Below are 25,461 nucleotides of genomic sequence, written 5' to 3'. Positions count from 1 at the left end.
CAGTTCTGGGCGCTGCACTTCAAGAGGGATGTGGACAGCATGGAGAGGGTCCAGAGGAGGGCCACTTGCATGATCAGGGGACAGCAGGGCAGGCCCCCGCCAACTGGAGCTGCTCTGACCTGGTTCACTGTACTGTGGTCCCAGGCACGTGTATAAACATAGTGCCTTGGAGCTTCTTTATTGATTCACCTTAATAGCATGTGTTGACACATCCACTATGCATAATATTAGTTCAAAACCAAAGATTTACTATATAGTTCACTGAGCTGTGCCCCAGAAGAGTCAACAGTGTTCCAAGTCATGGTAACTGAAATGGGTGTCCCCAGGCATCCAAAGAGATCAATGCCCCCTCCCGTTCAGTGCAGTCTGCCCTGCTCTCGCCTGCCCCACCATTGATGTAAAATGAATAGATGTAAGGCAGGAAACCACCCCATTTGTAGCCCTATTGAACTGGGCCAAACACACAGCTCCGAACCGTCCCTACACCATGTTCCATGCCTTGCAGATGGCATTGTTTTGTCTGTGCTCCCACCAGGCCCTTACTGGACCACACTTGGCATTTGGCCCATTTGCTGGGCCTTGACCTTCTGGCCCCTCTCTGGACTACTCTCCCAGCCCCTTACTGGGCTGCCCTCTTCCCCTTCACTGGGCCACATGCACTCTAACCCCTCACTGGGCTTCATACTCTGTAAGCCTAATGGAACTTGGCCCCTTCCTGGGCCTTTTGCCCCTCAGACCTCAGGTCCCTCCTGGTGGACCTTGGCCCCAGGCCTTTCCCCTCTATGAGGTGACCCACAAGGCAGTGAGGGCTGAAGCTTTCCACCCCCCATCCTTGCCTTTCACTAGGGAGGCACAGGTATGGCATTTCCAGGGGGCACCCTGCCACAGGCTCTCCCAACACACTAACTACACAAACTAACCCAAGCAGGGTGCAATTTCAGGTCTTACCCAGGACCAAAGGAATCTATTCCATCCTCATAGTTCCTACCCTAACCTCCAGTTGTTAAAGAAACTGCAGTCTTCAGGCTGCACAATGTTATTCCAACAGCTCCCCAGATGTAACTTCCAGCCCTGCTCCCAGGGTCTGGGCTTATACTCTGTCTTCCGAGCCCTCCTCCAATCAGGTGGCCATCTGCAGTCAGGTGACTACCTAATGGGGCCTGAGCCCACCTGCCAGCTGCTCCACAGCGTTCCTGATGATCTTAAAGTGGCAGGCACAACCAGTGCACTGCCATACTGAACCCACAGCTCAGCACTGCTCAGTATGTGTGTGTACTCCCGATATCCCCCTGAAAGGATCCATGTACTAGTTACCCCTGTCCTTCCCCTCTATGAATGGAACCAGATATTATTGTCAAGAGGCCTGGAATCCTCCAAAAATGTGGCAACCTGGTCCAGCTCCACTTCATGGGGCAATCATAAGCAACAGATGGAGAAAGGGAGCAACAGAGAGATTCTGGGTGAACTGCTTGGGGCTATATTGTGTGATGTTTGCCAGGCATTTAAGACTGGTAAAGAAACAGGAAATATTGGAAGTGGGAAAGAAAGGCATAGCTCAGCTGAGGAAGTGAAGAAGTAGTAAAAATGTATGTAATGCAGTGGCTCACCATGACTTGGGAAAGGGTCGGCACTGAAGGGTACTGCACTTAATGGACGCTATCTCATTCACATAGGTTGCACTGGCTTATCTTTGGTCTTTTAGCTAAGCTCAAGTATATTTGGCATCAAAGAGATGCTGTAATGGGTAGCTTTGGCCTGCCCAGTGCTAGTTCCCTGTGGAGGGAATACCTGTTCTTTATTTGTAAAGGCTAAAAAAAAAGTGCTCCCATCAACATGTTTGTCCAAAGTGGGCTGTGTGCTTTGTAGTAAGGCTTAATGTTCACTGCATTTAATCATCTTCATAGTTGGTTTCCATTACTGAGCACATACTACTTTTGGCAGCAGTTAATGATAGACAATGTATTTAATGACGTGTCCTTGTATGCAAATGTAAGATGAAGAGGTTTTTTCCCATATGCTAACTGGTGGGAAAAACTCCTGTCGTATATTTGAGTAAATATGGTAACTGTCTTACCTACTGTTTTTTTCTTCCCTATCTAAAGAGATCTAATTGACCTTTAAGTAGCACATTAATCTTTATTGATACTACTTTGCTGTTTCATCTGTTTTCATTAGGAGACAAATTAGACCTACTAAATTTGCACTGTAATGACATTCTTGTTTTCTATGCTACTGGCTAATGCATAATTTATTTTAAGTAACTTTAAATGATGTGATGTACAGTATTTTGGATGAAATCTACAAAGATTTTTTCATAGCAATTCAAATCTAGAACCAAAAAGCTTTGTTAATTTCTAAGACTGCCTCTCAAATACTGTTGTTTACCCCAGAAGATGACTACAATACTTTTCCCAATGAAAATATTGGGTTTTTTATTGGTCGTTGTAGTAATATGTAAAATGTGGAGTCATTCTATTGGCTATGCAAACAGCTGAATTGGGACCATGGAAAAGTTCCATTAATGAAAATTATGCCAGTTTTCTTTCACAGAAAGCCATAAAAGTTGCATATTGTTTTGAATAGAATTAATAGTGAAGTGTGAGAGAGGTGAACAGTATGTGGAGGTGAACCGTGTGTGAAGAGTGACTGATGTGTTGACAAGTTGTTTTCCATGCAAACTAATAAATAATGTAGACTACAGCATATGAAGACTAGAAAGGTGAAATATAGTTCTGCTTGATAAACCAAAGTGCATCTAGCAGGAGCTCTGGCTTTAGCAACCCTTTATTTTTGGCTGAATGGGAGCACAGTAAACCTATCATCATTAATATTGAAATGCCTGAAGATATGCCTAAACTCCAAATGTATCCATGTTAACATCACTTTTTGACCTTAGTGGTCTGGAGATATGCTACATAGCTTGCTAGGAGTTTGACTGCTTGGGGATATGGCAAGTACCTGCTTGCACAACTCTGTCATTTGTCCTTAAGGTGATTTGCATTGCAGAATGTGACCCAAATCTTTCAGTGCAACAGGTGTTTCTGCTTATAAAACTTATGTCTTTTATAGTGATATTTTAATAAAAAATATTTCATCAAAAGTCTCTAGAATGGAACTTCAAGCACCCTATATTTTAAAAGAGGAATCTATAACAGTATTTTTTTTTGTGGGTATATGGTGCTATCATGCCCCAGTGAAGTCAATAGGAATTTTGACATGAACTTCAATGGGCCCTGGACTTCACCCAGGACATTTTAAGGTACCTTTTAAAAATACATTATTTTAAATAAAGAAGATTATTTTAAGTTTTTATTGATACCGTTTTAGGAGTCACACCAGAGAAAATGGGCATTTTTCTGAATATCTGAAAACAATATCTAAAGACTCTGGACATCTTTGTGCTAGGCTCTCTTTCCTTAGAATTATGAAAGATATGTACCAGTCTTAAATGCCTGGCAAACATCACCATATGATCTACTGTAACTATCTACCTTCCAGAACTATTTTATAGTTAGAAGCCCTGAATCCATACAACTGCTTAATACTATGTGACAACTTGAAAATTCTCAAAAACATCCAGTGGGTGCAACTGTCGGGTTGTCTAATTAGCTCTGTGGTAAAGTCTCAGCATCTACACGTATGTCCCTATTAGGTTGCAATAAACTAATAAACACCACCATAAGTTAATACTTGTAAACACAATTACTACTCTGTGATGACATTATTTAGCGTGCCACAATGCATGTGTAGATGCTGATGGGGCTGGCTGAGGCACAAGTGTGCTTCACTGCCGGGCTGCTTGATTGCTAGCCCCACTGGAGCACCCTTGTACCCCAGGCAGCCTCTCCGAAGCACGCTGAGGTATGTCAGAGTAGCCCTAGGTGCTCATAGAAATGGTGTGCCCAGATGCAATAAATTCTGGTGTGAACTGTGCCAAAGTTTATCACATCATGCTAACTGTATGTGCAGATGCACCCTGGATTCTCCCAACCATGCTCCCATTGATTGGAACAGAAGACGTGTTAGACCAAGAGTGACTGCTTTTGATAATATATAAACATATGAAAAATAGATCTGCCCAGAGAGAATTAAAGAGAACTGTGACAGGAGTACTACTATTGGAGCCTTTCTGGGTGTGGCTCCACCCTCCTGTAATGGGCCAACTGCCTGCTTACTCTCCTGCCACGCCTTGACCTTATTCAATTAATAGATTGTTGCAGTCAGCAGGAGGCTGCCCATTTCTACACACCCCGATGACAGGGGGCGCCACCTGCAGCTCCTTTTCCTCCCGTACACTGCAGCCCAAGCCTCACAGATGGTGCTGATGTAATCTGACCAGGGCCCTGTTATGTCTTGGCCCTCCTTTCCGCTCTTGGGGCTCCTCACCGCCCCTCTATTGCTCTCGGGGCTCCTCACTGCCCCTCTCTCGCTCTCGGGGCTCCTCACTGCCCCCTTCACTCTAGGGCTGGGGCCAATGCACCCCAAAGATGCTGCGCCCTCTCAGGTGCCAGGAACCCACGCTACCATGGAGTCCCTATGAGGCCTCCTCCAACCCCTAATAGCCTCACCCGGTCCTCCAGTAAACAGTAAACACAAAGCACAAAGCCCCTGGGCTATAACGTAAAGCTAAACCATCCAGTCAAACAACATTTTGATCCCTACCGGGAAAATACTCCAGCCCATGGCAGCAACCAGTGGATACTCATGCAGTCACTCCTTGCTCCTCTCCCCGCACTGGGTGAGCTCCCCAGTCCTTGGCTGCCAGAGGGGAACTGCCACCCTGGCCTCCTGCCTGGGTTTAAGAAGGGCTAAGCCCTGCCCCTTCCTGTCAGCAGGCTTCCCTGGTTGCCCCAGTAACCAGCACCTGGTGCTGCCCTGGTGACTGGCAGTTGCGCCTCCCCTTTCTCACCGCTAGGGGCCTCTCTTGAGCTGTCCCTGTTCTCAAGCGCAGGGTACCTAAGTGCTCTGCGACAAGAACAGAAAAGGAAATAAGCCAGATGTGAACAGTAATTATTACCTTTATTCTATTTAATGCAATATGTCACATTTATATTTTATATAAAACTTTGTGGAATGAGACCACAAGCTGTAAGTAGGTTCTGAATAAATATTACAACAATAACTTAATGTGACGCTTCAGTTTTGCTAGAGCATTCTTTTTCTTAGGTTTGGTAATTATATCATAGCATGTGAATAGCATGGTATTGAATATTCTGATAGCATGTAAATTCCTTAAAATCATATGTATTACTTCCTAAAAACCTATGTTCCCTGTAGTGTCATTTTCAAGCCTTGCAACTTTTTCTGACTAATTTTATAAGACTGCAAAGTTGTGTGTCAATACAGATGACTCTTGACATTTGCAGGGGATATGTTCTTGAGATCCCCACGAATGGTCAAATCCACGAATAAGGCACTGCATTCATGAACGCCATCTGTATTCATGAACACAGTACCCCTGGCGGTTGGGGGGCGGGGCATGGCTGCGCTGGTGATGGTGGGAGCCTGCCAGTGGTGGCAGGAGCCTGGTGGCAGCAAGCACGGAGTTCCTGAGGAGCTCCTGCAAATGTATTTAAGATGCAGGTTCAGCATTCGTGAATACTTGAAACCGCAAATGCCAGACCCACGAATAGCGCGGGTTTCTTGTATGCATGTCTGTCAAGGTTCAACAAACTTCTAAGCTGACTGCACTAAATTATCATTTATCATGTTTTTCTGTAAAATTTAACTATGCGTGTCATTATTTATTACTCATTAGTCACTTCATCCCATTCAAAATAATAGATGGATATGAGTGTTTTTTAAAGTTTTAAAAAGAAATTTATCAGTGAAACAGGTAAAATAGAATATCTAGAACATAATTTAGACTTTTTAAGAATTGTTGTGTTGAGTTGTGTTAATTGCAATTCCCAGATCTCTCCTATTATTAAAATGTCTGACCAGTGTAAAAACTCTAACTAATCATAGTCATGTGAAATTCCTGAATAAATTGTAACTTCCTTTTGTCCAAATAATTAGGTTAACCTTTACATAGGTTTATTAGACAACAATTGGGTGTGCCTACATGGTCCAATTAATGAGAAGCAATAAACTTCAGACCAATAAAGCTCAATATGCTGGGGCACGGCTGGCTGTGGCACAAGGGTGCTTCAGTGTGTGGGCTAGCCAGCAGGCAGTTTTTTACTCTGCAGCAGAACAGTATTTATTTGTATTTACTTTATAGGATAGCACTTGTATTATATTTATATTAATTTACTCCAGCCTAATAAGGGTGCACATGTAGATGCCAATATATTTACTGTGCAGCTAATTAGTCAACTTTACAGTAAACATCTTGTATAGAAATGCCCATTGACACCTTTCCTACTGAAAGTAAACTACAGTATAGTGAATCTTTGGGCCTTCTTCCACTGTTGGAATTACCTTAAATTGCATAGAGGCAAGGATTTCTTAGTATGATATATTTTGGGGCCAACTGACAGTTGGGCTAGAGTTAGACAGGCTTTCAAATGCAAAACATTCTTTGTCTGGTGATGATATGTACTTGTATTTGAACAATGTATTGCATTTGAAAGCTTGTCTAACTTTATCCCAAGGATGTAATTGGTGCGATAAAAGTTATCACCCTTAGATATCTTTGGCTCTTCCATAATTCCTGGACCATCATGGCTACATCATCACTCTACCATTACTTTAAATTATATGTTATGGAAGGAGGAGAAACAGGAACTTGTTGGAAACTAATCACTAAGTTGAATGAAAGCAAGTATGAATTTACTTTGGTAATGCAATGGATCAGTCTCTGTCTTCCACACGGCACTTTTTACAAAAAATGGTAGAACAGCCCCAGTGCAAAGTTCTTTAACATTTGGGAACTGTAAAAAAACAACAGGCCCCAGGATGAAACTGGGGCAATCACTTTAGAGGATCTAAAAGAGCCTCGAACAAATAATCTCTTTGTCAGGAAACGTTGTGGGACAGTAGCTGGAAGTGTAAAAGCAAGCCAGAAAACCAACAGTATACAGTATACAGGAGTCTGCAAAAGTCAATAGAAGGTGAGCAAGTGCATGTGTGTCTGAGGCTGAATCAGAGCCAAACTAGATCAAAACCAGGATAAAGCAATACAGAAGTCGGATATGAAAGTTGATGGGAAAAAAATGGGTGGAGGCTGGTGAATTTAGCAGGGAGGGGGAAACTTACTCCTGTAAATTTTCTTGAGATGAACAGACCTAAGGGAAGACTTATTTAATTATTTTTATTATAAAGATACATTCAAAATAACTTAGCTGTAAGGGCACATTAGAAAAATAAAGGAAAACACAGAGTGGAATGTGTGCCATTTTTGATAGATAATATTTTTAGTGTTTTTGGAGAAAAAAATTAAAGTAAAATCTTAAAATCTACTTGACCATACCTGAAAATATGTGAACTGAGAATGGTAGAGGTCTGGATAAATATGAAGAGTAGTTCCAATTACAAGCAGCAGTTCAAATTTATGAAGAGATGAACTAATATATCCAGTAAAGCCCAAACAACAGATCTTCAAAAGTGCTTCTAAATCAAAGAGAACTGTGAAAGCAACCTAGGATAAAACAGAAGAGGAGAAAAAGGGTGTTTGAATCACTGATTTAAATGATAGGTTTCTATGTCAAACAGGTCACATTTTCCCGAGATGCTTATTTGAAGCTTTTGTAGCTAAGTAAATACCTGAGATAACATTAGCAAAAATGTCAATGACACACACTGAATAGGCAATCAAAGGGATAATGTTATAGATTCATCAAAGGGATAACAGGTAGGCATTTTTTTTGTTTTTTCTAACTTTTATGAATAGATGACACATTTGTTAATCGTCAGTCTTTGAATATAAACACAGTATTCAACTGAAAATGGTAGCGTTCCTACATAAAATACCTGCCTATATTTACAGAGATAGTAGAACAATTTGGTATTTTTAAGGGGTTTTTTTTGTAAATATAACTATTCACTATATTTAGAAATAGTTACCACAGTTTTTGAAAAATTAATAACAACCATTGAGATAGGAAAAATCATCTACCTCAGGGTTCAGCAACCTACAGCCCGTAGGCCAGATCTGGCCTGAGAAGCCATTGGATCCAGCCTATGGACATGGGGCCTCAGTGGTGTTCAGAGGTGCAGGCTTCTCCATTTAAGCATTGGGGAGAAGCAGCAGTGGTGATGGGAACATCCCTTGTGCTGCAGCCAGGGGGTGAGAAATTTCTGTGCCACCACATAGGTGGCAGCAGCTATGGTGAAGGTAGCAGCCAAGCCATAGTAGCGAACCTCCATTGGCTTGAGCTGAGTCATTCCAGCCCACAGCCTGAAAACATTTGTGGCCATTGATATACATGGAATCCTTTTAATTAATTTGACCCTAAACTGGGTAAATTCTCAGCTAGTCAGTTCCAGTTTGACATCAATTCAGACAACATAGTATGATAGCCCTAAAATGTCTGAAATATATGTGTTTAGGTTATAAATATATTAATATAATCTCTATTGGACTGTCCCCAAACCTAGCCAACATAAGTCTGAAAAAAATTTCTCTTTTGAATCCCCATTTTATACTTGTTTCTGGATTTCTCTAGCATATTCTCGATAAGAAATTCTCTCAGAATGCTTACAGCATGAGTATCAGAGACATCAAGATTTGCAGAATACTGGCCAAATCTATTTCTCAATTTGTGTCCAAATAAACGATGGAAAACTGTTCAATAGCAGCTAATTAGAAATTATGCATAACATGTAATAACAGTGGTGTACCAATTTTGTTCAAATATACAGGGGGGTCACATCTTACATGGGGGTTAGGTTCTAAAGTCAGTGTGTAAGGTGAAAATCGCGTATAGTCAAAATTACCCTTGGGCTTGCCCAGTGGTACAGTCCACTCCCTCCCCCATCCAGTGGTACAGTCCCTCCTTCCCGCTCAGGACAGCCTGCATCAAACTCCTGTCTGGCCAGCATGCACAGCTTCCCATCAGGGCTGCTCCCAATGTAGCTGCTTGGCCCCTTGCACAGCGCTGCGGGAGGCAGCTGCAGGCTGAATCCAAACAATCGGCACTCCGGGGCATACGCGTATGATGAATTCACATAAGTTAAATGTGCGTATGATGCAACTCCACTGTACACTGTTTGTAGTTTTCAGAGAAGTTTGAAGCAAGCCAAGTATTAAAAATTATTGATGAGCAGTTCTTATTTTATGGATATTTCATTTTTCACACATGACCAGAAAATAAGCCAAAATAAACTGATAAAAGCAAGGGATGTATTAAAAAAAAAATAACAAAAATAAAATTGCAAAAAAGGGGAAGTCAATTGATGAACACATTTGGTAAATTCCTGTTATTTTGAAATGGAGTACAAAAAGACAAGAATTAGGAAGGCAAAAGGAGTGAGGTGGGAAGATCAGGGTTAGAACTGTCCAGTTTTTAGATACTTTTTCTGAAGTATCTACACATTAAATTGCATAGAGTTCAAGATGAAAGGGCCATTTTATAGGAAGACAGAGACCTTATATCCTGACATTTAGATAATTTAGCTATAAATTGTACCTAAGGCTAAATCCTCTAATGCTATTGAGTATCTCATTTTGCTTTCAAATTTTCTTCTCTTGCCGCACAAAAATGCTTCTGACTAAATAACCTCCTACCTTAATTCCTCATATGCCTTTTAATTTCTCAGTTTACATACCCTGAGTAATTCCAACACTCAGTAAAGCTAGGATAGAGAAAGAGATGTTTGTCCACCCTTCTGCACCACTAGCATAGCATAAACATCAAAATAGTAATAGTAATATTTTAATAGTACTAATATTTTCAAAGCACTTCACAAATATTAACTAAGTAATGGTCACTCATTGGCCCATTGGCGATGCGTAGGGGCTGCATGCAGGTGCATGTGCACCACCTGAGATTGGCGGTGCACCCCCTGCGATTGGCCACCACTGCCAATGGCATATGTGGGCAGTTGCTGATCACTGCTGGCCACTGCAGCAGCTGCTGGTGGCGCCTGCAGGTGGCTGGTGACCACCAGATGGCACTCACCACATTCATCCCCCAGCTCCTGCCACTGTCAACAGTGCTGTGACTGCCTGCTTGGCCCGCCCCAGCTGCCAAAACCGTGGTGGCTGCCTACAGAAGCTCCCCATTCAGCATTGCCATGCCCTAGCCACCGCTGCTGCCACCTGTGGGCACTTGCCCTGCCCCCCCAGCCTCCAGGGGCACACATCTTTCATGCATAGGCCCCCCTGAATTAAAATATTATTGGCCCTATTTTTACAGAGGGCAAAATTAAACAGAAAGAGCGTTATGGTTTGTGGGCTCTGAAGTCTATTGAGGTTTCAATCTTGATTCTGTTACTGAGAATATACAAGACTTTAGTGAAGTACTTAGGGCCTGAGCACATGACACATTTACTTCAGTATAATTTTCATTAAATTTATACATAACAATTTTGTACCCAAATATAAATTACACTGGGAGCTTGATGGAACTGATGGCCAGCAATTCTATGGTAGTTGCTTGCCACAGGTCTTATTACAGTGCCTCACCACTAGACTTCAGGGAGATAATAGCCTTTTTCTCCGACTATCCCTTGATACAAGGTTGATGTCTGTGGGGGGGGGAGGGGAGAGGGAGAAGATTTTTGAGATTTTTGGTGAGTTTTTTAAGATGGTTGAAGAGTCCAATCCATGGTCTGCAAGTTTTCCACAGATATAACAGCTGGTGTTTGGGGGGGGAGGGGGCCACAGCTGTTGGTCAGGATGTTATGCACTTTCCTTCCTCCTCTGCCATTGCTTGGCTTCCTGAGCAAGATGGTTTTCTTTGAAGTGGGCTGTAGCTTGATGTATGGTGCAGCGTCATTGAGACCTATTACCAGCCAGAACTTCCCAGTTTGTAAGGCTGATTCCACCCCTTTTAATGTCTGCTTTCAGGGTGTCTTTGTAGCACGTCCTCTGTCCTCTGCAGGTCCTATTACTATGACTCAATTAAGAGAAGAGGACTTGCTTCAGGAGACAAGCATCAGTCATCTGCATACAGTGGCCAGCCCAGCTAGGTTGATTTTTCATGATCTTTGCCCCAGAGCTGGTTATGTTATCTGCAGAGAGGATGCTGGCATTGGCGCAGTGGTCTTCCCCTTTAATGAGAAGGATCTTCTTGAGGCAACACTGATGGAACCAATCCAGGCACTTAAAATGGCTTTGATATGTCACCCACGTCTCACACTTATAGTGGAGCATGAGGATAACAACTGCATTGTAGACCAGAATCTTAGTTTACATCTGCAGATCTCAGTCAGCAAAGACATGGCAAAGCAGCTTTCCAAAGGAAATAATGGAACAGCTAATCCTATGTTTGATTTCTACATCAAGACGGACTGACTGGGAGAGGTGGCTCCCAAGGTATGTGAAATGCTCAACATTTTCCATGGGTTCTCCACCAATGGTAATTTGTGGGGGGAGAGGGGCTTGTTCTTGGGCAGGCTGATGGAGCACCTTGATCTTCCCAATATTAACGGAGAGTCCCAGACTATGGCAGGCACCTGAGAAAAGCTCACTCATGGAGTGCAGATCAGTCTCAGTGTGTGCAAGGATAATATTCAGTGTGCACGAGTGTACTGAATGTCAGTGATGCCAGTCCTGGTAACTTTAATTTCATTATAGAGGGTTAAAAAGCTCACCATCCATTTGATACTCAACCACAATTCCAGAAGGAAGGCAGTCATAGATGAGAATCAAAATCACAGGAAGATAGATGGATAAGGGGGTTGGGGTGATGACGCAGCCCTGCTTGGCACCAGTATGGATGGTAAATAGGTCTGTCTCTGATCCATTGCAAAGGACTGTGGTGGCCATCCCATCATGGAGTAGCCTGAGGACACTGATGAAATTCAGTGGACAACCAAACCTAGCCAGCACCCTCTATAAGGCTTCATGACTGATGGAGTCAAAGGCCTTAATTAGGTCAATGAATACCATAAACAGCTCCTGGTGTTGCTTGCTACACTTCTGGATCTGTCATACAACAAAAATCATATTGGTAATATCCCATGATGTTTTAAAGTCACACTGGGATTCTGGAAGAACAACTTTGGCAAGGAGTAGGAGGTGATTCAGAAGGATGTAAGAATCTTCCTGGCAATGAAGAGGAGGGAAATGCCTCAGTAATTCCTACACACTGATATGTCCCCTTTCTTGAAGATGGTCACAATGTTGGCATTCTTTAAGTCAGCTTGAGTTTCCTCATTAACCCATGTTTTAAGGAGAAGATGGTGATGTTTTTGCACTAGTGTTGTTCCATCAGCTTTGAAAATCTCTGAGGGAATGCCATTTGGTCCTGGCACCTTATTGTTATTGGTCTGAGTGATGGCACTACAGACTTCCTTAAAGGATGGGGGATCAGCAAGAGATTCTATTGCTGGGTGTTGAGGGATGGACTTAATGGTGGCAGCTGAGACCTCAGATTCACAGTTGAATAGAAACATGAAGAGCTCCTTCCAGCACTGTTTAATGGCTATATTATCCATGAAAAGGGTGAAGCCATCCTGTGATAGCAAGAGCGTTGGGGCATTGGCCTGTGGGTGTCTTTTATTGCTTGAAAGAAGCTTCTCGTGTCATATTAATCAGCAAAATTCTGGATATCCATGACCTCTGCTTGCCACTACTGGTCCTTGATGTCCTGTGGCCTCCTCTGAACTACAGCTTTAAGTCGGCGGTAAGCCTCTCATTTTTGCTGGTTGTCGGGTTCATTTTGCAACTGCAGAATGCAGCTCTCCTCTGGATAATTTCTAGGATTTCCTCATTCTTGTCAAACCAATCTTGGTGAGGGTAAGTGGAATATCCAATTGATTCAGCACATGCCTTGTGAATAATGCTGTTAAGTTCTTCCCAGCGTACCTGGATGTCCTTGATGTCATCAAGTAGGTCAGAGAGGCTCTCAGTAAGGCATTGCTGAAGAAACTCATACCTAGCTTAAACTTGGAGTGGCTTATTGTTAAAACTCTTCCACATTCCTTTTGGTTCACAGTATTGTAGCACAAGCTGCATGTCCATGATTGATCTGACTAAATGGTGGTCCATCCAACAGCCATCTGAACCTCTCAGAACTCAGGTGATATGGACATAGGTACGATCATGGGCTCTGACAATGTAGTGAAGAAGGTGCCAGTGATTGGAGCATGGGTGTTTCCAAGTAGTCTTATTTGTCATTCTGTCTGATAGTATTCATGATGAGCAAGTCATGCTCTGCACATTTGCTGAGGAGGAGGATGCGATTGGAATTGACTTTTCCCAACCCCTTGTTCCCAATGGTGCCACTCCAGAGTTGACAATGTCACCCATCTCTTGCATTGAAGTCACCTATGAGGATGAGCTTGTCTTCCTTGGCACTGGCAGTAGTGTCAAGAGTGCAGTAGAACTGTTCCATATTGACTTCTTTGTTGTGAAGTGTGGGGAGCATATGCACAGATGACTGTAGCATACTGGTTGTTACTGAGCTTGAGGCAGAGAGTCATACAGTGTTCATTAATGCCCACAAGGAGATCTGAAAGCTGACTGACAATCTTGTTCTTGATGGCAAAACCAACCCTATGAATGTGCCTCTCTTCAGGTGACATTCCTTTCCAAAAAAGGTGTAGCCATCTCCTTCTTTCAGCTGGCCTTCATCTGCCCAGTAGGTTTCACTTAGGGCAGCAATACTGATGTCATCTCTTGTAAGTTCTTTAGCTACTAGGCTCTTCTTTCAGGACACTCACTGATCCAGGAGTCCATGAGAGTGCAGACATTCCATGTGGTGAATTTCAGGACTTTATTTTGTTGGTTTTGGCCACAGGTAGAGTGATTCCCAATGGATGTGGCAATCCAGCTGTAGGGTTTGAGACAGCCTATGTTTAGGGCACCTTTTCTAGCCCCTTTCCCATTCAGGGTGAGCAGAGGGGATCCTTAAGAGAACTGCTCAGTCACAGCAGCTGAATTGTATTTCTGTCTCAGGAAGTGCAAAATGACTGTCATGTGACCACCACCTACGTGCAGATTTGTGACTAGGGACTCCCAGAGATTGCTGTTCCTGTCTTCACTGCCACTCATCTGTCACTGCAGGACTTGGTTTGTGGGAGATGTTAACATCCCTGGCAGAGGCCTGTGTGTGACATTGTTTAATGTGGGGAAGCTGGTGCACAAGCCACACAAACTTGACAAATAGCCTTTTTACAACAACATTAGGATGGAAGTGGACATGATACCTACAATGATTTAACTTACATTAATAGCTTTACTCTTGATTTTTTTCCTAGCATAATTCTACATTAGAGTGGAGTAAGTAACACCAGTGTAGGATTTTCTTGCATGTCTAATCATTATTTACATTGCATTAAAAGCTAATTACATTAACATAAATGCCATGTGCCCAAGCCCTCCCATCCACAAAATTGATATAATTAAATTTATCAACATCATAAGTGCAATGTTTTGTGTTCAATATACTGTAAAAATAAGTGGCAGATGCAGAAATAAAACTTGTTAAATTTGCCCTACAAGTCAAATATGTATTTCTTTAGTCTATGTGGACTGGTAGTGAGCAGTGCCACAATCTGTATCTGCTAGTAGTGTTTGAAATGTTTCCAACTTTTAATACTTTTTGTACTTCCATAAAGCTAAGATGTCTCAAAGCACTAAAGCCTTTTGTTGTTTGAACAACACCCCCCCTCACCACATTGCACATCTTACTATGGGCATGTGTATATATATGTATGTATGTATATGTGTGTGTGTATAGCCATAAACAGTCAGTTTTTGTTCCATCGAAGATACTGACCAATTTACCTTGTCTTGTTATCAGATCTCAATGAGATCTGCAAAACAAGTTTGAAGAAACTGTTTCAAATACTGCATGCCAAAAAAAAAAATCTTTATTTAAAACAGAAAAAAAGTATTTCAAACTCATCTGAGCTAAATAAAATCAGGCTCATATGGGGTGTTTTTGTTTGTGTTCTTGCTGACTTTGAAAAACAGAAAAGAAGGTGGGAAGCTAATGAATTCAACCTTAAAGCAGGTGGTATGGCAACATTCTAACCTACACATATGCATACTTTAGAGTATAGATGGCATTGCATTACTGACAAGATAAGAAATATGATATTAAATTTATTTTAATTTATTCCAAAAATGTGCAGGCAGGATCATTTGCATTTTACATGGTTCTCAAACCACTAGCACTTAAAAATGTATCAAATCATTTACATAACATTTGATTATGTTTACATACCTGCCTTTCTACCTCTAGAGTTTGGTATTTTTCCTTCTAAACATTCAAAATATCTGACTTGAATTTTTTGTTTGGGCATGACATTAAATATAATTTTATGCTCACGTTCATTCCTTCAGTTGCTACAGAAGAAGAAGTGTGAATCCACAGAGAAAACTCTGGTATGTCCCTGATGAGGGAGTGATTACATAAATGGCTGCCTCCTAATATGCTACCACCATTTCTTCTGGTAGAGCACCTGGGGCAGGAAGAAAAGAGAGTGAACCACAAATAAGGAAAGAGCTACCTCAAGTGGACTGCAGTTTAAAATACAATTTTAAACTGCAGATGATATGCCTGAATGGTTGGAGGGTGTTAATGTTGCTTCAGGTGGGTGATTCCTCTGACAGCTTTTGCACAGAGGCAGAGCTCACCTAGGTCAAGTATCCAACTACTACAGTTGTGTTGGTTTTACTGTGCTACCAGGGTTTGGTTGAGGGTGCGTAGAGCTGCAGGGGACCACACAGGTGCATCCTCCTGAAATAGATCAATATGCCTAGCGGCTCAGAACTGTGGCTCTTTTGCACCTTTTCAGTGTTGACATTCTGCTCAATCTTACCTTTCAAAGGGCTTTTTTGAAAGGCACAGAAACAATACAAGTATTGATTATTGTACAGAGCAGGGGTGGCCAACCTGAGGCAAGCATACTGTAAGTGCCATGGGCAATCTCTACATGTGGCAAGCGGCAGTTCAGAGAGGGAGCAGGCAGCATAGGGCAGATAAGGTAGAGCAGCAGATTAGGTAGAATCAAAGGATCAGAGTGGCAATCAGGAGGTACATCTACACAAGGTGCATACTGCACAGTAGACTAATTAGCTGTGCAGTAAACATCTTGGAGTCTACACATGCACCCCTATTAGGCTTCAGTAAACTAATATACTCCACAGCAGCACACATATAGATGCTGTCCCAGAGGGCTGGGGCACAAGGGTGCTTCAGCATGGGGGCTGCCTGCTGGTTCGTCTCACACTGGAGCACCTTGTGCCCCAGCCTGCACTTCCATAGCATGTTGAGCTAGGAGGAGCAACCCCAGGTTGGCAAGCTAACCCCCTAAGTCCTCTTCCAGATGGGGCTGCTATGACCTGGCTCAACATCCTTAGTTCCCGGGCTCACATTTAAAGGGCAATAAACTCCAGGACTTATTGCCCGGAAGCAATAAATTTTGGAGCAATATACTCTGGATTTTACTGCTTCGCATTAATTGCACATATAGAGACACCCAGGGAGGGCATGAAACTTACTTTGTGGTATGCTAGCTGAAATGTTTGGCCCCCTATGACAGATTTCAATGAGACAATAGTGGGGAAAAAGAGAATAGAATTCAGAAACACCTGGATTTTCTATCATAAAATGAGTTTTACTCATTCTCAAGTTCAGAAAACTGTCAGATTATTTCTTAACTACTCAGTGGGACTGGGGTTTAGAATTCACCTCCATTTTTTTAACCCTTGAAAACTTTCCTCTTTCTGAGCCTTTGTCAACTATTTCCCCCAGAGAAATCAAAATTTCCTCTTATAATATGGGAACAGACATGTTCCAGCTAGTTTAGCCTGCTAGACTTTTAAATGAATCTTGAAATACTTTTCATTTATCTATAACAGTGATTCTCAACCAGGGTGCTGGCGCACTCTGAGATATTGCCAGATCCTTTGAAGGGTGAAGTGAGGTGTGAGAGATAAGCAAAGTATGAGCAGATAAATAAATTTAAGCAGATAAGCACAAATGCAGGCTTGTTCCTGCCTGGATGATTCCCCACCCCACTTTCCAGCCTATCTATAAGACAAGCACTGTAATTGATATTGGATGCCACTCAATTCACTAAAGGTATGGAAGTTCAAAAAAGGTTGAAAACCACTGATCTACAACTTCTTGATATGTTTGGAGGACCATTGTTGGCCATGAAAACCTAAGTCAATTTTGCAAGGTGCTGTCAAAAACTGTGGGAGCTAGTGCTCTGTCACACACATGAGAATGAAAGAGAAATTTGAAGGAGAAACATGAAGGGGGCTTGTCTGAGAACTGGCAGTGAAGTTAATTTACCTCATATTTGTTTTCTGGGGGATTTTATTTCCAACAGACGTATAGTTTTAAAAAAAGTAAATTGCTCAAAACTGCTAAATTAGGAATTTATAGAAACATTTAAACCAATGAAAAATCTTACCAGCAGCTGGTCTGCAGCAACCTTCTTAAATTATTAGTGTTCTAAAGTGAGAGAACACAACTGGCTACAGCATTTCCATAATATTTTAGCTACTGTTGTTAATAAATTTTTATTTGATAGATCATTTCTACCCACAGAAAATGGTGCTACACATATTAGAGTTATTCCAGAAGCCAAAACATGGATTCCTATATGAAACTATCCAGTGGAAGCTATCTGATGTGGGACAGTGCATTCTAAATCATGGCACTAGGAACAGGTGGTGCAGAACTAGCTGTTTTGGCATTATACCACCTGAATATAACATCAAACAAGGAAAAATCCTGTCTACTTATTGAGAGCTTTCTGTCCCCTCTACAGCATGGAGCTTTTTGCAGCCAAATCCAAATTAAAAGAAAGAATGAAACACAGGCAGCTTGTTCCAGGAGTCCCTTGTCATCCATGAAAAAGTATATTGTAGTATATCTTACAGGCTCTTGGATCTTACTTCAAGGAATACCTTCCCTGTCTCTTCTCTCAGTGTTTCCATATTCTAAACATAAAGCTTGATAATTGAGTAGTAACAGAAAACTAGTTGGTCAATGTGATGTATCTCTTGGGACATTCATTAACCCACCACTGTTTTCCAGATGGATGACATTTACACAACCTATGACAAGTACACAATTGAAGACTTTTGTTTGTTTCCTTTTTTTTTAGCTTCTCTTCCTTTAATAAAAAGGTGGGGTGTAATGATTGTAAAAACAAGTTGCCTGAAAAGGAAACTAAATGCATCTCAATTCTCTGGACCAGTGTGTCTCAACCTTTTTAGAATCAAGACCTGCCTGCCCTCTTATCAGACTTGAAGCACCCCTTGATAGATTTGAGGTACTCCTCAAAAAAATGCCAGTTCTTAGCTTTCACTTGTTTTTTGTCTATGGAAAAGCTGGGCATTTTTTCTGTTGCAAAGAATTCAGAAAGCCCACAGGTTGGTATGTTTTTGACACGATGGATTTGAAATCTCTGGGTTAGGAATCATGCTTGTACACCTGAATGTGCTAACGTGAGGTGGCACCTCACAGCACACTTGAAGGGATCTCGAGGCACCCCAGGGTGTCATGGCACATTGCTGGTGAATCACTGCTCCAGACTAGCCTACTACTTAAAGTGTAACTTACTGTAAATGGAAATCTAACCTACAGTTTCTATTAAGCGTAAACAAAAATACTTCCCTTACTCCTCCAAGAAAATAGATAAGAATATTGTATCATTCTTACAAAATGGAGAAGAAATAGCTTCAGGCAATCTTGTATTGTGCAGCTGTCTATCCCGGCCCTCCTCTTGTCAATCAGAAGTTGATTTTTGCTACCTCTTGTATTTTGCTTGCCTCCTTGTTGCTTTCACATGAACTATCCATATCTAATTAGGTGTTAGAGTTCTAATATAATATATGTTAACAATATTCACCTGCTTCAGAGCCATGACTAGTCAGTAGCTGCAAACTGATTGATGACACAAGCTTTTTTCATAATTAACACTATTTTGTCATGCATCTTTCATAGAATCATGGAAAATTAGGTTTGGAAGGGACCTCAGGAGGTCATCTAGTCCATCCCCCTGCTCAAAGCAGGACCATCCCCAACCAGATCATTCTGGCCAGGGCTTTGTTGAGCTGGACCTTAAAAACCTCCAGGGATGGAGATTCTACCATCTCTCTAGGTAACCCACTCCAGCGCTTCACTACCCTCCTAGTGAGAGTTTTTCCTAATATCCAACCTAAACTTCCCTTGCTGCAACTTGAGACTATTGCTCCTTGTTCTGTCATCTGCCACCACTGAAAACAGTCTAGCTCCATCCTCTTTGGAATAACCCTTCATGTAGGCTTATTCTTCTTTTTGTCTCCAATCAAACATTTCTATATGGTCTATTCCAGCTCTTTTTGCACAGGCCACTGTTTCTGGTGTTGGTATTGCCAGATCTTGTGGGATGCATTGTGGTGTTACAAGGCATCTCAGGAAATGATACATAGTTTGCTTCTCCTGACAAACACAGTTGCATACAAGTCCAATGATTTAATGAGAAATTTGCATCTTCCAAGACCCATTCTCAAGCTGCTCAGGCTCCGCCATGTGTGACATTTGTAGTTGGAGCAAGATACTAACTCTTCACTGGGAGCAATTCCTTGCTGGCTCCATTCAACAGTTTTGTTGCCTAGTTTTAGGTAGTTAAAGGCTGCTATCAACCCCCACCTCCTTAGTCTTCTCTTCTGCAGACTAAATATACCTAGTTCTGTCAGTCTCTCCTCATAAGTAGGGATCCTGGTTTTCTCTGATAATTCCCTCCCCCCCACCAATTTTCAGATTAAAAAAATAACCCCAAATCCACAATTTTCTTTGATTAAAATGTCACACCACTTATACTAGTGGTGTGTCATTTTAATCACAGAAAAATGTGGATTTTGGCTTAATTGTTTTAATCCGAAAATGGGGGGGAGGGGGGAGTTATCAGAGAAAACCAGGATCCCTGCTCATAAATCATGTGCCCCAGCCCCCAACCATTTTCATTGCTCTCCACTGGACTCTCTCCACTTGTCCACATCTTTTCTGCAGTGGGGTCCCAAAACTGAACACAGTACTCCAGATCTGCTGGCAACACTCCTACTAATGCAGCCCAGCCCCTGGCAACAAAGGTACACACACTGTTGGCTCATATTCAGTTTACTGCCCACTGTAACTCCCAGGTCCTTTTCTGCAGACCTGTTGCTTAGTCAGTTGGTCCCAAGCCTCTGTGGGGTGCATCAGATTCTTCTGTCCTAAGTGCAGGACTTTGCACTTGTCCTTCTTGAACCTCACTGGATTTCTTTTGGCCCAATCCTTTGATTTGACTAGGTTACTCTAAATCCTAGCTCTGCCCTCCAGAGTATCTACTACTTACCCGATCATGGTGTCATCTGCATTCATACTTGCCGAATATGCACTCCATCCCATCTTCCAGATTGTTAATATAGATATTGAATAAAACTGGTTCCAGGACCAACTCACAGGGGCCCCCCACTTGATACTGGCTGCCAACTTGACATAAGCCCTCGAACACTATCTATTGAGCCCAATGATCCAGCCAACTTTCTATACACTTTACAGTCCATTCATCTAACCCATACTTCCTTAGCTTACATGCAAGAATGCTATGGGGGACAATATCAAAAGCCTTGCTGAAGTCAAGATATATAATTCATTTAGAGGTTTCTTCTGGCATGACTGCCTGGAGCTTCTTGTTATTTTGGAGTGCAATGATGTAAAATACTTGAACCAAAGACCATGGATATTATCTGGTCCTGGCTCTTCACAGTTCTTTGTTTCCTTAAGCACTCTCTTGAACATTTCTGTTGATATTTTTAGATTAATAAACCTCTTTAGCATCTTTAATCCAGGGACAATTATATTCCAGCTACCTAGACTGTACCATATTTTTCTCCAGAAGTCCATCTTTCTGGGTCTGGAAGTTGTGGGACTAGCTCTACTGACCCCCAAGAAATGTAGTGATTTCTTGATGTAACCTTTTTGGTTGGTACTGAATAGTTACTGTTATCCATATATTTTAAATCTGATGACATGCATTTAAATCTGTTTTGAAACTGCAGTGATGTTTTGTCTTAACTCTTTCTTGACTTTTAAGTTATCTGGCTCCCACATATTTCCTGAGCACTTTTCCTGGTTTTTGATGTTACTTCTTTATTAATTGGCTTTAGGACAACTTAGGCTTTCTCTTTTTTTAACCGTTTTGTCTTAAGTTTTCTCCTTCAATGAGGTTGCAAATGTTTCTCAGGGGAAGACTGCAGCTGATGAGTTGTGATTTTTATCCATTGTTTTACAGATTACTATGGCAGCATTTGACACTTACTGCTAAGTCTCAGTGGTGTCATAAATTTGTATTTGGAATAGAGTTTAATTGACTGTTGTTACTTTCTCTTGGTTTAACATAATTTACCATTTTCAGTGGTGGTATTTTGATGTGCTCTTTGCTGTCCAACTTCTTGATCTCTTAAAAAATCTCTTGTAATACCAGTGAACTCTTCTGTCCTTCAAAGATGTTAGTGAAAGAATTCTTTAAGGGATAAGAAGACTGACCTTTGCATTTTGTTTTGTGTTATTCTTTGAGTAATTTGAAATCCCAACTCTTTGTTAACACAGTCATAATCTGAGGCAGGGATTTTTGTTGCCATTATTTTGGTTAAATACTTCAGTTTTAATTTCCGTTTTTTCTTCTGAATAAATAATACATTAAAAAAACGTTTTTCATATGCTTGTATATTTATATCTATGTGTTTATGTGGGTATAAATCAAGTTGCATGGAATAGGCTTGTTCTTGTTAATTTCTTTTGATCTGGTTTAGATTTGAATTAGCAGAGAAGTCTGTTTCTTGCTATGGTCCATCAACATCATTTTAGTGGTACTTTCTGCTTTGGTGCAAGGGAGGACATTCCATCTTCCATTTGACTTGTTCCACTTATGAGTACATATGTGCTGGCCCCCCACAGTATGTTCAAGATCTTGTAGCCACCTTATCCTATGCAATCTAGGACTACCACGCACATATGAAGGGCTTCTTTCCTTGGGTGACCTCTAATCTGATATGGATTTTCTTTTTTTAGCCATGCCATGGGCTTCTTGGTGACTCAGTTATGCGTGGTCATTAAACCGTTAAGTCCAAATCTCCTTATAGAGCCAGTACTGGTTTTGCTATCTTTTTTATTACCTTATGGGCATGTCTACACATGATAGTAATGTGACTGAATAAACTGCAGTTCAATTTGAGTCAGAGTAAACTAATTCTGAAGTCACTGTCTACACGTGTGTTTAAGCACAGTAATTTACTCTGCCACAGTACCTGTGTCTGAGGGGGCTATCCAATGGTGCTGTAAATTAATCTACATTAGCCCAATTGCTGCACACATGCAGACAGTGACACTTTACTGTGCATTAAATAGTCTATTGTGCAGTAAAGCACACATGCACATGTGCCCAATATATATTAATGCTGGGCTAAACCTACCAACATCAGGGCTTCTTTGTGCTACATGAGTTGTAAGTTACTGTCCCTGTCTTGATCCTTGAAGCTAAAATTAATTGAAGAGTCAGGACCAAAGTAAATACAGGAAATATTGCAATCTCTTTGTACAAAAGGAGTATGGCAGTTTGGGAAGACTACAAAAGTATATCTCAAAATTATTAATTAATAGGAGAACAGTTAAAAAGAATCAACGTTAGCATTCACTTTCTTATGATATAGGAAAGTAATTAATTTATGAGGCAATTTTTTTATATATATTTATCTGGAAAGATAATACCATGCCACATTTCTTAAAACAATAACGTAAATATGAACCTTTGAAAATTGAATTTCCTTCCTGCCAAAATTTTTAATACGCTTAGTGTTTCAAAAGCCACTGAAAAACACTGTAAAGAAAACATGCCAAACTACAAAATTCAGCATGTGGCCTGCCTTTATCACAGAATGGGCCTTGCTAAGAAGTTCAAAGTTATGATTTATTTTAATCAAGCCAGTTACGTTTGTGTCAGGAATACAAGCCCATATCATAAACTTGACAGTGATCACACACATGAGAAATATCATAAGGTTCACTGTGTGGGGTTTCTGAAAAAATGTCGTCTTTTAAGAAATTGTTGGGGTTGTGAGGTTGTGTGAAGAAGTAAAGGAATATGGCCTCTAATGGATACCAGGAATCTTCAAGAAAAAAAATGCCCAACTCTGATGAGAAGGTATTCTTCCTTCTTGTTTTATAATTGTGACCTTACCACTTCCTGTTAGTTGGCTTTATAGGATGCATCTAGAAAAGCATGCACAGAGCTGTGCAGCACCGCAGACCCATCTACAGTGTCACGCACTATACAAGCCACACATGCAAGCATTCTCTGTGCTGCTAATTTGCAGCACAGTGGGAGACCTCAGTGTCAAAAAAATCTATGCCTGAAAAAAGTGCGGCAGTGCATGTGGCACCAGTGTGTGCTGCCTTGGAGCCTGGCCAGCTGGAGCCACACTCTGGTTGCCAGTCAGGTTCCATGGACCAGCATTGCTGGAGCCCTGGGAGGCTCCCAGGATCCCAGTAAGGCTGCTGGGGCTGTGCTGGGGAAAAAAGCAGTGGCACAAATTTGTGCCACTGTTTTTTTCCTGCAGCAACCATATTCCCTTCCCAAGGGTACATGGCCATAAGGTTCTTTTTTGCCAAGAAAGCTTCAGACAGGTTGAGATGAGGAGGCAGGACTTAGCAAAAGTTATTGCCTCTGGCTGCATTAACTTTTGCTTTATGTGACCAGTGGCTACTCAGGAAAACAGTATTGATTAGACAGCACTAATCAGACTCTACTTCTGTTCTTAGTCAATGGTCCGTGGATTAAAAACGCTTTCTTTGGAAGTGAGAAATGTTGATTTGAAACTGTTCAGACTTAGGAAGGCTAGAACCTTGTTGTCTCACTCCTGGGTGAGTGCATCAACCATTACGCTATTATGTAGATGTTCAGCCTTCAAACCACTGACTTGTTTGGCATTTAGCTTTTGGAGGCTCTGGAACCTCGGTGGGTAGAGGTATCTCACATGCAAAACTGAGTTATGTTCCTAAGCTCTGGAGAACAGGGGAGTTCAGAAGAAACCATGTGCCCAGTGTGTCCTATTGGCTAGCTCTAGATGCTGCTTAGTGCAGGATCCAGGCACTCTCGATGGCCTTTTGGAGATCTCTCCAAATTCCTTCAAATGACAGCAGGGATAAAAGGTGGCTGAACCTATCTATTTGGGTTACTTTTCCAAGGATAGTCATCTGCCTTTTAGGTATGCTGAAGTCTAAATGGAAATCCTTACCATGCAGATCTGGGTCCTGAGTCTTAGGTCTGATATTCCACAGTATTGAGCTACCAAAGGTATTTTGTGGAATATAGGGCTTAAGCCATATATAAAATTTGATCTTGCAGGTTGCTGAACACTCTGGCTCTCATCAAGCAAACAGTGAGACTACAGAGGGTTGACATGTAAGCATATAACAAACCCAGGTACTAGTGAGCAACATCTTGTAGGACTGGGTTACTTAACATGTGTAATTTGAAAAGGTAGGCTGCTTGTACACACTACATGGTTTAATTGGTTTAGTTCTCCCTAAATTAAAATGGTGGGTTTTTAAAAACACTGCTTCAATTTAGGCAGTATTAAACCAAACTAACCCCCCATGGCATGTACACAAGGGTGAGGGCCTGATTCTTACCTGCTTCTTTCGTAAGAAGCTGGTGGGCCAACTGGTCCCTGAGATGTGTAGGAGCCCCCTAGGTGGCATCCACCCACTGGCACCCAACCCAGGCAGTTCCATGGGGTACCACAGTCTTGGAGGGAAGCACTGGCTCTCCTGCAGCCATGAACGGAAGCACTAGGCCCTCACAGAGCTCAGACAGACAGGCTCCACAGAGAAAAAAAAAAGCCCCAGGCATGTTGACTTCCAGCACCCCATGCACTGTTGCACTTTGTTAGGTAGCAAACTAAAACACCTTGGAGGTGTTTTATCTTGCTATGTACCAAAGTCATTTAAAGTGGAATATGTTGCCAAGTGTGCAAACAGCAATGCCATTAAAGCGGTGCAAAAGGGCATTTAAGGTACTTTAAAAAACAATTATGTGGTGTGTACAAATGTCCTTAATGAGTATTCAGCATTCCCAGTGATATCAATACTGTTATTAAAGTCCTAAGTTATGAATTAAAGTTCTTGCTTAGGAACAACCTTTACATGCCTGCCTTAAATTACATATATCATAGATTTCATAGATTTCATGGACATTTGGGCTGGAAGGGACCTCATAGATTTCATAGATTTCATAGACATTAGGGCTGGAAGGGACCTTGGGAGATCATCATGTCCAGCCCCCTGCCCAAAGGGCAGGAACTCAGCTGGGGTCATAGGATCCCAGCAAGATAAGCATCCAATTTACTCTTGAAGGTGTTCA

At 41.7% G+C, this 25,461-nt stretch overlaps 1 protein-coding gene across 3 annotated transcripts in view; it reads right to left on the bottom strand.

The window, feature by feature from the left end:
* Window positions 1-25,461, bottom strand: part of NALCN (sodium leak channel, non-selective) — a 451,383-nt gene that overhangs the window by 193,518 nt on the left and 232,404 nt on the right. For all 3 annotated transcript variants that reach the window (XM_019529699.1, XM_019529701.1, XM_019529700.1), the window contains one exon: window positions 7,415-7,582. In XM_019529699.1, the coding sequence (XP_019385244.1) occupies window positions 7,415-7,582 (168 nt within the window). The remainder of the gene's footprint in view (window positions 1-7,414; window positions 7,583-25,461) is intronic.

Source organism: Crocodylus porosus, unplaced genomic scaffold (assembly GCF_001723895.1).
Source record: "Crocodylus porosus isolate Cpor-Errol unplaced genomic scaffold, CroPor_comp1, whole genome shotgun sequence".
Classification (NCBI taxonomy): Eukaryota; Metazoa; Chordata; order Crocodylia; family Crocodylidae; genus Crocodylus; species Crocodylus porosus.
Note: the sequence above shows the minus strand (reverse complement) of the source record. Positions and strands in the feature narration are given on the sequence as shown.